Genomic DNA, 14,353 nt, shown 5'->3' with positions numbered 1-14,353 from the left:
TTAAAGTCTCCTATTACAATATTTTAGTAAAAGTCTTGAACTATTTGTTGTGTTTAAGTACCAAAAGTAATTGTATATTCATCCATGCACTATTCACTGTAGGTGTGAAAGGAATTTTACACCAAATAGTTACACCACAAGGTAAAATTACTTAATTAAAAGTCATGTATGTTGAAACAAAATGTACATAATCAACGTTAACCAGTGGGAGATGAAGTACTCAGTAAAGCAGCATTACCGAAGTGTAGAAATTCTTAAGTACAAGGAAAAGCCCTGCATTAAGCACATTACTTAAGTAAAAGGACAGCAGCGTTAGCATCAAAATATGCCTGAAGTATCAGAGTAACAGTACTCATTATGCAGAATAGCCAGTTTCAGAATTATGTTTACACAGTGGTAGATGAAGTACCTGAAAGATACACCTGAGAAAAACTACAGATATCTTACCAGAAAATGACTTTGGCAGAAGCTAAAGTCACCTTTCAGAATAGTACTTGAGTGAAAGTCTTAAAGTATCTGATATTTACTGTGCTTGAGTATCAAAAGTAAAGTACAAGTAAATGCTGGTAAAAAAAAAAAAAAAGCAAGCGCTCAGGATTTGAGAATTATAAAGTTAATGTCTTTGAAACACGCCACCTTAAAAGTGGAGCATACATTACACTTGAAGAAAAACAAGGTTTTCCACAGCTTACAGGATTTAAAGAACAAAATCCAGTTTTTCCTTTCCTCCCGCTCCTTCATTCATCCATTTCTCCCCTCCTCCCTTCCTCTCTTCCTTCCCTGTTTTGTAGTAAGTAACTAAAATGCTCAAGAGAAATGTATTGGAGTAGATGTCTAAACTTTATTCAGGAAATGGAGTGAAACCTCTGTGCATACAGGATCTGAAATGAACTTTTTTGTTGACCTGCCACTGTGGCTGGTCAATTCTTAAATCTACCAGCCACTCAGCAGATTGTAGACTATTGTTTATTGGCCAGTGAGTGAAGCTATCAAGCAGTTACGTGCATATTTTACCAGCATTTGACTGGTGACTGATCCTAATTTCCATCCATGGATGTAAATCATTTTATTAGATCATTATTAGAATATAATTATAGATGAAATAATGTGTCCATCTCTTTAACTTTTCAGCTTGTAAAGGTTGAGCTAATTTTCTTTACTTACTGCTGGGTAGTTTAATCTACAATAATACATAATCATTTTTGGATAAACATTTTATATTGATAATTAAATGCAAAATAATTAGTAACTAAAGCTGTCAGATAAATGTAGTGGAGTAAAAAGTGCAATATTCACATATAAAATGTAGTGGAATGAAGTATGAAGTAGCAGAAAATGGAAATACTCAAGTAAAGTACAAGAAAATAAGAATATACTGAAGTACAGTGCTTGCGTAAATGTATTAAGTTACAGTCAAAAGTAAGTTACAGTAATGTTATAGTAAATGTGTCTTTAATGCAGAGATGCCCTGTTGGATTTCCTTCATTTTTGCTTGTTGAATAACCGTTATTTTCGCTGATGCTATAAAGAATAAACAGCATTCTAAAGATAATGTTGCAAATAGTACAATATTTCCCTCTAACATCTAGCAATATAATCAAGTAAAGCACAAATAGCTCAGAATTGTACTTACACTACCACAGAGAGCCTAGAGTTATTAGACAGCATCATTATTGACACAAAAATAGACAATGCCAGCCAAACATGCATTGTAATCCTTGCTGTCTTTGGTTGTCAGAGTCAAATCAATTTTCTGTGCCCTGGCATCCATGAAGTTAACGTTCATTTGAGGTGGTATTTCTCCTATCAGCAGACTGATTTTCCTAAAATTACCCCCTTTCTTTGTCATATTACCTTTGATTTTGTCCACACTGTAACACTGGTCTATGACACATTCACTTCCATTACCAGATAAGTCTAGGTGATAATAGATTTCTGTTAGCAGAAACTTACAGTGATCAAGGTAATTAGGCATGCAGGTGAGGTGTACAATCATACAATGTACATGGGGATAAAAGGAATGCTAGACAGGGTTAGAAAAAAACAGATTTAATGTCATAGTACAATATAATATGAAAGCAAAATTTACAGCAGTTCTGTTATGCACTGATACTTTTTATCATAAAAACTATCCAACCTTCAAAAAAGTTATTCATCTAAGATCAAATTTCAGATATAATTCACCTAAATTCACATTACATGTCATAGATTATTAACTTCAGCAATCACATACACAACAAAGGACTAGCAAAATACTGTTACATCTAACTAACAGACAAAGTTTGCATTTTCACCTATTCCTGAGATCTGAGTCATATGTATTGTAAGGGACTGTTTTTTCAAAATCATGACAAAAGCAAGTTGAGTTGATATAGCAGCATGGTGATAAAGCAAACATGCATGCACTGGTAGTACATAATCTTCCTTTGAGTTTATGTATCTTTATGTGGATATCTTGTGGCTTAACCATGAGGAAATGTTCAGGAACTCCAGACCATATGGACAGGAAACAGGAAGCTTTGACACGTGTCAGTTAGAGCAGATTTTCAAATTGTAAATCTGGGGGGGGGGGGATTCTTCTTAAACGAATGGACTGACATCATCTTGACATGGCCCTGAGGTCAGCACGACATTGTCCAGCCCAATCTCTCCTCCAGTCTCTTTACCATGCTGAGCTTCAAAGATTATCTGAAAGACATTCAAGGGTATCACTGCATCTTTAGGTTGTAGACTCCAATTATGAGGGTTGCTTTTCTAACAATTCAAAAAAGGGTTAAAAATTCAACATTATCAATGCATAGGCTTATGCTGCAACATTTGTGTCCTTCCACTTCAGTTGGCTGGTATTATGGCTGTAAGGGACTGTTCATTATTCATGAGTGGGTTGGTGCCCTGGTGAAGCACTTGTGGTTTTTATTTTAGCTGAGGGGAGTGACATATAACTTTATCGCTGTATTTAAAATAATTAATTACTTAATTAAATACCCCCTGAACATCATAAGCCATATTTTTTGTTGTTGTTGTTTTTAATTTACTAAAATTACACCATTCATTGGAGCAAGATACTGTAAATGCAGAAATTATTGTTGGATTTTAAAATTTCTGACAGTTCTTGAACACATTATGTGCAATAAATGCTTCCATCAGGAAACATTACCAAATCAAAGCTTCAAATAAAGTTTATTTCATATAAATCGCTTCATTCCACATATCCTTTTTAAACTTTCCCCCAAAAATACGTCTTGCACCTCTGTCACTCAGGGAAGCTCAAGAAAAAACAAAAAAAAAGCTCCATATGAAGCTCTGGGGAGGGTCAGGATTAAAAACTAAAACACTGGAGTCGCGCCCCAGCCACTGGCTTCCTCTTAAAAACAACAGACAGTCCCTTAACAGCTGCAACTGTAGTTTGACAATCATCTGTAGATAATTTGTCTTAAAAAATGATAAAATGACTCACAGATTCTGGTGCCTCCTCTTTCCAGGCCACAGTGAGGAGCTCTGTCTGCCAACCCTGGTCTCTGCTTTGGCTCTGCTCCCATACTGGGTAAGAAATGTTATCCAGCAGCACCCTGAGAGTTCCCACATTAGGGCCCACCACACGGTAGTCAAAGGTGAGGCAGAAGCTGCCCTGCTGGGCGCGGTCACTGAGAAGCAACTTCAGCTTGGCTATATTCCCTGGGTCCCCCAGGAGCCCACTCATGGCCATGTAGTACTCCGCATCTGGAAGAGTTTGTACGATTTAAAAGTGAATGAGTCTAAATGCACGAAACTAAAATAATCTCAAGTTACCTGTTAAAAAAATCATAATTCTGTTACCATTATGGTAGGCCACGCTCCAGTCCATGTCATCAGTCTTGTCTTGGACCCACTCACATGCTCCCTGATCAAAGTTGCAATCCATGATAAACTCTAGAGGGTAAAATTACAGGAGCACATCAGCATATTAGTCACATAAACAGTCATTATGTAACAATATGGCACACAAATAGATATTTGATTACCTTCCTGAACTGGTGTAATTTCAATTTCTTTGACTTCTGTGGCCGGGCCGAACACTGATTCAAAGTCCTCCGATACTGTGTTTAGAGATGAAAGAAAGAACAACAGTGAATTTATGAATCTTCAGCTTAACCCTTTAAAACCTGCACAAATTAATTTATTTAAAAAAATGGAAGGAAAGCAATGACCAAGGAAGGAGAAATGACCCAAAAATTAACGAATTAGTAAAAAGTACAAGAAAATTAACTGAAAAGTTTAGTTTAAAATAAAAGAAAGAAACAAAAAATTAGAAAAAATGCTTGAAAATTGTAATAATTCGCATGATTTTACATATGTAATAATGATAACTACATGCTTTTTTCCCTTGGTATTTTACCCTAGCTTTTAAAAAAATAGTAATTTTATAAATCTACTAATTTCTCTTAATAATTTCTCACCGAGCCATTGCCTTCCCCCATGCTTTTTTAAAAAAAGAAATAGCACCAATTTGCTCAGGGTTCAAAGGTCTAAATACTTGTGAAAGGCATCTGAAAGCAGCAGAAGAGAAGTGATGTTGCTCCAGGTTTCAAGGGTTAATACACTCAGTTGCCAGTTTTTAAGGTAACACCTAGCTTATTGCATACAATATCCTTCAATGAATCCTACTTTTATAAAGGTTCTAATGTTCACATTCAACATCAGCTAAAGCTTATTGCTGGCATACGTTCTTTTTAGCGAAGCGTACCCCATAAATTGGCAACTGAGTGTATAATATATCAGCTGAATGTGATCAACAGTAAATGACTAAAAGCAGACACAACTATATCACAATGACCCTCTTTCAAAATATCTTTAAATCTGCCCTTTAAATGTTTGCCTCATAAAAACGTTTTTGTCGATGAATTCCTCCAAAATTATGTGATTAAAAAAAACATTCCAAAATTAGATTCCTAAAGAGATTTTCCACAATGTAACAAAAGCCAGAAAGAGCCTTTTTACCAACAGGTGTAGACCTGCCCTGCTGTCACTCATGTCTTGAGATGTAACTACGACTTTAGGAAACAGCCCTCCCAAGTATTTTAAAGCCCTTGCAGCAAACCACCCCCATGGCAAGCGGCCTTCGAAAGTCAGAAGAGTGACAGCTGGGGTTATTGAACCTGCTCAGCCACAGCGGGTTAGTGTTAGAGAGGTCTAGAGTGCTGATGACAGACTTTCCTACTAGGAGTCAAGTCTGTTTGCACAACAGCTGTTTTGGGGAAAACATAATAAAAGGCTTGGAGGCTTAGTAATCTCCCTCCCTTCCTCACCCTCCTCCCAGGAGATGGGAAGCAGGATGAGTTGTATCCCTGGGCTCTCACATGCCGACAGAGTAAAATTCCTCCCTGGAGGTGATGGATGTCTCGGGGCCTGTCTCCTCTTGCTATCTGAGTTCCTACACAGGCTCGGGTGTTTCCATAAAGATCGAGATCAGTGGTGAAAGGCAACCTCATGTATGGGGTTTCTCATTGAGGTGCATACCACTGCACAACCACACTGCCCTCTTTTCTCTTTTTATCAGATGAAAGTGTCTGGATTTGTTGCCAGATTGTGCATACACACTCAACTCAGGCGTGAATGACGTGTGCTAGAAGCCGTCATGTCTCATAATCGATGAGACTGTTTCAGATAATGTTTTTATTTTACATTGCTGGGTTCTCATGGTGTTCTTTATGTGTTCTATTTGTTGTAGCCTTGTGGTTTGATATCATGAAAGATTTTAAGAAGCTAAGGACCAGGACAAATGCTGCGTCTTATACCGCCTGGAATAGGCAACACAGAGCATTGGGTGCTACTCTTGTGCCCTTCAAGGAGAGGAGGCAGGTTGAAGCTGACATTGTTAAGCAACCATAGCCCACTTATCAACTGACAAATTCGTAGTGGATCTTCTTCCAGGCATTGTTTTTTGAGTATTTATCAAAATACTGTCTGTGGGAGAGAACGTACAGCTCTGTGTATGCCCTGCACTAAAAGGATCAACTTCTCTTCCATGGTGACTATGGACTAATATTTACGGAAGAAAGGAAAGATGTCTGCTGACTGTGATGACACTTGGTGCACATTGCTACATTTCAAAAGCTGAACATTGTCTATATTACACCACTTACTCACATACAGTGAGTGAGCAAGAGAACTCTGGTGCGTGAAAAACTGTCAAGATATACAACAAATGACTAATATTTAGGGGAGCCTTTTGAGCCCTGAGCAGGCAGATGTGTGTGTTGACACTACGAGCAGCACAGCAACAGGCTGTGAGTCATTTTCAATTGAAGCAGGTGATATGAAGCAACAAACTGACACCCTGCACTCATTGCTGCTACAAATCAGCACTACATATCAAAGTTGAGCTGGCCTCAACTTTTGTTAGTGCTCCAATGATGTGGTGAAGCATCAACCAATCGTATTGTTTTGTCTCTAACATGTTTTGTCTCTGTCATTCTGTGTTATTTACCTTAATTAGCTAAGGCTATGCTAGCTTAATTTACATTGCAGTGCACACAAGGATGCCCTAGGGGTTGTTAAAATGGGGCTCAGACATTAAAAAAAAGCATAGGCTTTTTTATTTTCACCAAATGAAAATTGCTTTTTGGCCAGTAACAAACATACACAAGCCCTGACAATGTAACTGTGTGCTTGAGCAACACCTGAGCAGCAACCTTGCAGTAATGCTTGTTGTTGTCTTGCTTGTTGCTTGTTGTGTGGTCGCTTGTAGTGTGAACACAACATAAGAAAATGCATCCTACCGTCATGCTTTGAAAATAGGTTGGAGGTGCACAAAGCTTCACTAAAATATAACCAATGTGAGCATCTCATCCCTTCGTCTGATGACATATGGCGCAGGTTAGGATGTCTTCTTGGGAAACACTGCAACAATCTGATTTCCAGTCACTGATTCGCATCACATCCAGTTAGAAAGAAGTGTTAGCGCACAGCCAGTGTGCCCTTAAAAACAGGCACTTGGAAATTGATATGCTTAAGTGCTGCAACATAGTCGCTCTGGCTTTTAAGTGTGTCTTCTGTGCATGTACATATACAAACAAAACAAAGGATTTGAGGGTGTGAAAAACGTGGCATGGAGCAGCGCCGTAGAGTTAACATATAGTTAAAGTTTGTGACCATTTTTACAGTGCTGAAGGACGTGACAGTGACAATGCTTGTGGTTCTTTGTGGAAAAAATTGGGACATCTTGGACTAATCAGTTTCAGTGAATGCATGTTGTTCACTAAAAAGAGTCAACAAATATATGTTTCTTCATTGTTAGTAATCAACCCTTCAAAGAAAGGTTACAGAGCCTGAGGTGGAGACCTGCAGGTCTTAGACTTGACGTGCTTATTTATACTTACGTCAGCTGCCTATTGAAAAATTGATAATTGTATTCAGATGCTGCGTCGGCACGAGAGCAGAGTCTTTGTAGCAAGTGAGTTTGTTTAGTCTGTGTACGGTTAATACATTGTGGACCACCCAGCATTATTGCAAGGGACCCAAACGAAAGAACACTTACTGAAAACATCTCCTCTTGGATTGAGCTGGTTGTCTTCCTCTTCCTCCTCTTCCTCCTCCTCTTCTTCCTCAGGAAATACATCCTCCGGTCTCTGCTCAGGCTCGGGGCCAACATAGACCTCTCCATCATAGTCAAAAGGCTGCTGGCGGCTCTTAGGAGGCGGCGTTGCGACTGGTTCAGGGATAGCATTTTTGATGTCCTCGTTGCCCAGCCTACCTCCCAGAGTACCGGTCCTCACTAGGGAGTCTGGGATGGCTGCAGGCAGGAACAGGAATCAGATTAGACATGTGGAACCACAATCATGAATGGGAAAGACATTGTTTAACCAGGATGCAGATGCGTTTGCTGTCATGTATTTTGCAGCTGCTGATCCTACTCCATGCAGGTGAAGCATGACATTCATTAGACATGACTTAAATTAGTGTTTGAAGTGCAGGGGCATTTTATCACACAAGTACTGCATATAAAGAGTCATGCTGAGGATTCCAGGTCTAATATCAAGCTGTGTGCATATACAACATTTCCAGCCATGAGCAAGGGACAGAGTTTGGAGAGGTGATCTCAAAAGTAGGAGGCAGGAGAAGGGAATGAGTTGCAGAGAAGGGAGTGAACAACGGAAGCAGAGTCTTGGATTCCACACAATCTCACCATTGAGGAAATCATCTGCACTGCCTTTGTCTCCATCCCACGACCTCTGATAAAATGGCTTGACTACAAAAACATAAAGGCATCCTTCATTTGCACTGAAACTCCTGGCCTATTCTTTTTTGATGTCATTTGGCTACACAAGGCTTCACCTGTTGTAATGTGGGCCTGCAGGTTTGAAGAGAATGGCAAAACCTGTCTTTCTCCCTCTTTAGAGGGCTGGCTACTGTACAGTCATATTTACACAGGTGTGTTTTCAATCTGTGGATCTTTCTTGCTAACATCTGTGAAGAAGAGTGGAGTCGGAAAGCAGGAAAGTAGCCTTGGCAGGACCGTTGTTTGCTGATGTTTATGGAGTTCAAATGAAATATGTGGCTGTAAAAGTGCTTCTGACCTATCTGACTGACTATTCTCATCTGGAAGAAGCCTTAGACATGAGTTCATGAAATCCTGAATTACTTTGAGCTTTATTGCAGATCAAAAGGCTTTTCTAAAAAACTAATTAATTCACAATTCTTTGTTGTTGTTCGTTGATCTCACCAGAGCATTCAAAGCCATTGCCCCTGAATCCAGACTTGCACCTGCACTTGTAGGATCCTTGAGTGTTCACGCAGACAGCGTGGTGGCTGCACTTGTGGGTGCCGGCTGCGCACTCATCACTGTCTGGAATTGGAAGAAGCCTATTTGAACCTTTAGGAGCAGAATTAATCGCAAATGTTTTTGCGTAACAAACTTGTATACCTTACCTACACAGTCATATTTGCCGTCAACATATTTCAGGTCAAAGCCGTCCTGGCACTTGCAGAAGTAACTGCCGAAGGTGTTCACACATTGTCGGTTGTATGGGCAGAGGTTCTTCCCAGTTACACATTCATCAATATCTGAGGGGAAACAAAAGAGGGGAAATTCAGTGGCCTTTGATTTTATATTCATCATGTTAGAACTATTCACTATAAATGAATAGCTGTACTGAGACAAGTCCAAAGCTTCTCTCGAGAGTAAAACTGTAAAAGAGCAAAACATGCAACCCAAGTGAACAAGAGAATATTTTAAGCAACACATCACATTAGGCAATATAGAGAAAATCAGTCCATGATTTTTTTAGATTTTTTTGCCCTTTTTTGTAACAGTTTCTCGATATGTCCTGCTGACTATTTTCATTAGTCAGATGTAGACAAGTGTGTGTTTCCTCTGAACCATCAGCTGCTCTTTTTCTTCTGCCAGCAGGGAGCTTCCACATCTTTGGTGCATGGAGTGTGTTACTTCACTCCAGTGATCATAAACATGAACCCTCACTGGTTTCCCACTAGCATCACTGCTAATTTATGTTTGAAGAGGTGCCCAGCTAGGCTGGAAGCAGAAGTATTGATTTTGTTGTGAATGCAATGAACTACTTTAGGAGGAAAAGTCTACAAGAAGGATTTTAAGCTAATGATGACATCACCAGTAGTGATGCCTTTGAGCATGTTATAGAAACAAATGATTGTAGTAATCAGCTTATATCTGTAGAGACATTCATTTCATGAAGAGAGAACCCCAGAAATTAGATGAAAATTCAGAAATCTGTGAACATTTCTGCCCCTTACACTTCCCTTGTCTCAGAGTCAAAGGGTTTTTGAATGGGATTTTGGTTAGAAACCTAAGATAAAGTCACAATACTTGAGAGTCACAATACTTGAGAACAAAATGAAGGCGAGTTTGAAAATGAGGCGGTTCGAGCAAGAAGCAGGGAAGGGGCCACTGACTCTAGATTACCTTGATATTTTCATTCAGTCACAAGTCATGTCATTATGTCATTTTACTTATATGTTTCTACAAGTATGCAGGTTTTCACATGCAACTTAATGTCATGGCCTGCAGCAGGTTGAGGTCTGTATGGTCTATTACAGACAAAGATCGCTAAAGGTTAGCTCATGTTTAAATTTGTACTTTACGTGGTTAGAAACTTCTTCATATTTTCATGGTGGATACAGTAAGTGTGTGTATGTCTCTTGAGGTTCAATTATTTGTCAGATGTGTTATAGCACATCTGGGGAAAATGTACTTTTTGGTATATTTTCAGATTGAAAAGTGTGCTTCTGCTGTTCTCTGTTATGAAGTGTGTTGAATCAATGGTAATTCTGAAGTTTAATGCTCCAGAACTATTGTATTACTTCCCCTGTGTGATCAGTATGCCAGATGGCCTCTGTCACAGTTAAAGCAGTTTTGTGGAAAGAAATATAACTTAATTGCATCCATCTGATTTACAAGCCAAGTATGCAAAAGCCATGTAATAGAATCTACGCAGAACATTTCCACTATCAAAAAACCTTCTAATCCATAATACACAAACAAGCCAAAGTCAATTATTTTTAATATTCTCTATTCCTTATTTAGATAAGGGCTGTCGCGCCATCTGATTTTTCACTGTCCTTGCATCTTGCTTAGGCCTGTGTCAGGTTTCATGACAACCTATGTCATATTTGACATAGGTTTTCCACGACACTACACAAGTCAGTGTCACTATGTTTATAATTGTGTGTGTGTGTGTGTGCAGGGGGGGGTTGCTTACCTACACATGTCCTCTCATCTTGGCCCAGTTGCAGCCCTGCAGATGGGCAGAGGCAGCGAATCTCCCCCTGAACTTCTTCACAACCATACTGACAATGAGCAATAGAGCATGTCCTGGAATCTGCATGCATGAACACAAGCACAAAAAACACACATTCGTAAAAGGTCAACCTCTGCAACTTTGTTTTTTTTTTCACCAAGGTATGTATGAATAGTAGCACGATGGGACTTACTTGCACAAGATCCATCAGGCATTAAGGTGTAGCCATTGAGGCAGTAGCACTTGTAACTTCCATAGGTGTTCATGCAGCGATGCTCACAGGGACGAGGTTTCAGGCCACACTCATTCAGATCTGGAAATAAGAGTCATTTTTTTCAAGCACGAATTTAAAACCTAAAAAAACACTAGAGATAAAGTTTTGCTTACTGTAAAACACACCTAAAATTAGCTTGCAAAAACCAGTTATCAACTGAAAATTAGATCATCCTGTACCCAGTTTGACCCATATATTCCAGAACCCAGCTGCCCACCTTGATTGCAAGTCTTTCCGGTGTATCCTGGAAAACACTTGCATTTGTTGGGGCCAACACACTCCCCGTGCTTGCAGCCGTGGTCACACTGAGCTGGTAAAACATTTAACATGAAGAGAATACCACCAGAAATATCAGCGGTTTGAGAATAATGGATTACAGTCAAACCACACATCTCTATTATGCAGGCAAGGTTTTTCAATCTAGACTATCATTTTCTCCACATTTTCTGGTTTTGGCAAATATCTTTCATGAAAAGAATAACAATTGTTAGGACACTGTATAGTGGCAGTAAATTAGATCCTATACAGTATTTTACTCCTTTAAAAGGATTTTGTGTAACCTGGTTGATATTAAATTGATAATAAAGTAGTATTAGTAACTAAATCTGGACTGCTCTTACCCTCACACTGTCCTTTACTGTTTTTCTTCCAGCCATAGCAGCACTCCAGCCTCCTGCCATAGCGACACACACCTGGTTGGTTTCCAGTAAGGACTTGTCGGTAGTGCCTTTGGAGAACAACAGAGGAGCAGAAGGTACAGTAAGATGTGTAATTTCACTGTCTCTGAAAATTTATAGCCTGCCTTGGTTAATGCATGGAACATCAGATAGCAAACTTAGCCTTTCAAGATCCAGTGTGGAGGATTAAGGGGCATCTATTGGCAGTAATGATATATAATGTTCAAAACTATATTTTCATCAGTTTATATTCACCTGAAAACAAGAATCGTTGTGTTTACGTCCCCTAAGAATGAGCTCTTTGTATCTAATCTACATATGGAGAGGTCCTCTCAGATGGATTCTGCCATGTTGTCTTACAGTGGCCCAGGATGGACAAACAAAACACTGGCTCTAAATAGGGCCATTTTTTTTGTGTGTGTTTTTGCTTTTTTGCATTGGCCACCATAGTTTTCTCACACACTTGGCACATGCGCAAAGCTTTAGTTTTGAAATCTCATTGCTAGATGCTCCTGAATCCCACACACCAGAACTTCAAGCAAAGTCTCAGTAACGACAATGAAATGACATACAACTAATTAAACATTACAAATTCATGTATATTACCATAAAAAATATATTCCAACACATCCACAGTCTTACAAAGCTCTCCCAGTTGTAGTTTTCAGACACCCTTCTAATTTTGGTCCCAATTGTAGTTGCACGAAAAAAAAACAAAAACCTAAATAAAATGTCCTCTCACTGTCTTGCTTAGTGATAAAAGTAGACTCCCTGTAGAGCAACAGCCAGCTGACAGGATGTAGGCTACAGATGGAAAAAATACACTAATCAGTCACTTCCTGCATTGCACATTGATACCTTATGCACAACCATATGTCCTCTTTTTTTTTAGTGTACTTTCATCTTTATACCTGTCTCCAATTCCTGGAGACAGATGAGAGTATACTGTAAAGTTATTCTGAGTTGAGGTCAGCAAGACAGCCTTGCATTTAAAATAAACTACAGTACATATAGATTACATTCCATCTGTGTATTTTTAACATGTAAATTAAATTAAGATGTTAAGATGCCATCTGAGCTAGTCAATACGTAAATTCATGGCAGAATCACACATCCAAATCGGATGTTTCAGCTTTCAGCAACTCTCCTTATAAGCATGGTGCCAAATTTTAATATCCCAGATGTTTTGGTGTCACAGAAGGTAGTAGCATCCTGTAAGTACCCTCGGCTCCAGTGGGACTGGGGCAATCTGAGACTTGATAGAAATCCACCAGAATAGCCCCCAGGAGAGGGGCTCCTAAGTGTGACAGGTGCTCTTCAGTTATTAACAGTTGCTGTGCCGCATTTAGCTGACACACTGTCATAGCTGTCTGTGCTGCCAGGGGCTCCATAGTGCACATACCGTCAAAACAACAGTTTTCCCTGTAAAGCTTTAAAGCACATAATTCAGTGTCAAATGGGGGTTTCGTGTTACACATTAAGCTCCACTTAAAGTCAAGGCATGTGGAGGAAGTGGCAGTTAAAATGGTTGTAATTCCTTTTTTTTTGGCTACAGGAAGTAGGCCAAAATGTATACTGGCCAATGATGTTGGTAGCACTTTTGCTTTATTATTAGTGTATAGAAATGTAAAAATAATACACAGGAATCTGGCAACATACTGGAAGATATTTTTAATTCTTGACCGAGTAAAGTTTACACCTGCTCAAGTCTCAGAGTAGAAACACACCACAGATCAAATGCTCTGTTGCTCTGTAATTCATTGACTTACCTTTGGGCTTCTGCACTACCAGAGGAGATGTGGAGCACGAGGAAAAGAGCACCGACCAAGGTGAACGGCTGCATGTCTGTGACCGTGAGCAGCCGGAGAGCTTTGCTTCCCACGGGGGCTGACTTTGGTTTCTATTAGTTCCGACTATTTCTCCTGAGGGCTTACGCTCATTAAAATACTTAGACAGGAACAGGTCTTAGTTGAGCCTTCACACAAGGCACGCCGGATTTCCAGAGCACAAAGTCAAAGTCTCCTCCAGGGGAAAAAAAAATCTCTCTCCCTCTCTCTCTTCAGTGCTGCAGCTCTACTCTCTGTCCCATTAATTTGCTTCTTCTTCTTCCTCTGAAATTCCAGAGGTGGGTTGACACTGTGCGAAATGACACTGCACTGTGAGGGATAGGTTGTGACTTTTGGAGGTAGGAGTGGGTTTGCAATGGGGGTGGGGATTAGGTTTAGGGGTGCTCCTCTCTTTACTGAAACTCTATACGAGACCACATGAAACCCTTCCTGTGGATCACCAGTAGGAAATTCATACCGTTGTATACATGCCGAATGCAGGGCAATGTGTTTGTCTTATCTTTTCTGGGACAACATGAGTTTGGCATGCAGTTTTTCGATGAACTGCTGTGTTTTGGGGGGCATGATTAGCTGAGTTGGCTAATTGTGGTACGGACATGCATAGGCCTGTCATTAGCAGCTGCAGCGCTCTTTGATGTCTTACTCCCAGGTAGCACATAAAGTATCGCTCTCTCACACATGCTAATTTCAAGTCCAGTCATAAACGTCTTTAATGAGTTTTCGCCCTTTCAAAGTCAGAGCCAACATCTGGTCCTGATCAGCTGTTGCCTTAGAAATGGACAGGTGATGCTCCTGTTGTTAATT

The 14,353-nt window shown here is 39.7% G+C and overlaps 1 protein-coding gene and 1 long non-coding RNA gene across 4 annotated transcripts in view; one reads left to right on the top strand and one right to left on the bottom strand.

Annotated features, from left to right (window-relative positions):
* LOC121948801 (uncharacterized) overlaps positions 1 to 14,353 on the top strand; it is an 81,633-nt gene that overhangs the window by 870 nt on the left and 66,410 nt on the right. The window contains exons 2-3 of the long non-coding RNA XR_006106187.2: positions 3,483 to 3,544; positions 11,678 to 11,779. This is a non-coding gene — a long non-coding RNA (uncharacterized LOC121948801). The remainder of the gene's footprint in view (positions 1 to 3,482; positions 3,545 to 11,677; positions 11,780 to 14,353) is intronic.
* egfl6 (EGF-like-domain, multiple 6) lies at positions 2,034 to 13,846 on the bottom strand. Of its 3 annotated transcripts, XM_042494268.2 has the most exons (13): positions 13,472 to 13,846; positions 11,646 to 11,752; positions 11,243 to 11,335; positions 10,945 to 11,064; positions 10,713 to 10,832; positions 8,908 to 9,042; positions 8,702 to 8,824; positions 8,165 to 8,227; positions 7,517 to 7,771; positions 4,002 to 4,076; positions 3,817 to 3,909; positions 3,458 to 3,720; positions 2,034 to 2,688 (listed from the first exon to the last, which is right to left on the bottom strand). In XM_042494268.2, the coding sequence occupies exons 1-13, from the start codon at positions 13,543 to 13,545 to the stop codon at positions 2,581 to 2,583; spliced, it is 1,629 nt and encodes a 542-aa protein (XP_042350202.1). In that variant the 5' UTR covers positions 13,546 to 13,846; the 3' UTR covers positions 2,034 to 2,580. The 3 variants fall into 3 exon arrangements, with proteins under 3 accessions (XP_042350202.1, XP_087939429.1, XP_087939430.1); XM_088083303.1 differs by lacking the exon at positions 8,165 to 8,227; XM_088083304.1 differs by lacking the exons at positions 8,165 to 8,227; positions 8,702 to 8,824.

This window comes from Plectropomus leopardus, chromosome 10 (genome assembly GCF_026936395.1).
Source record: "Plectropomus leopardus strain MGB_pleo_1.0 chromosome 10, ASM2693639v1, whole genome shotgun sequence".
Taxonomy (NCBI): Eukaryota; Metazoa; Chordata; class Actinopteri; order Perciformes; family Serranidae; genus Plectropomus; species Plectropomus leopardus.
The sequence above is the reverse complement of the archived record's forward strand: the minus strand, read 5'-3'. Positions and strand labels throughout refer to the sequence as shown.

Coding starts and splice junctions, on each gene's coding strand:
- egfl6 (XM_042494268.2), bottom strand. CDS start 13,545: ATGCAGCCGTTCACCTTGGTCGGTGCTCTTTTCCTCGTGCTCCACATC. Junction 11,065..11,242: donor CGGAAAGACTTGCAATCAAG/GTGGGCAGCTGG, acceptor TCTTATTTCCAG/ATCTGAATGAGTGTGGCCTG. Junction 2,689..3,457: donor AAGAGGAGGCACCAGAATCT/GTGAGTCATTTT, acceptor AATGTCTTTCAG/ATAATCTTTGAAGCTCAGCA.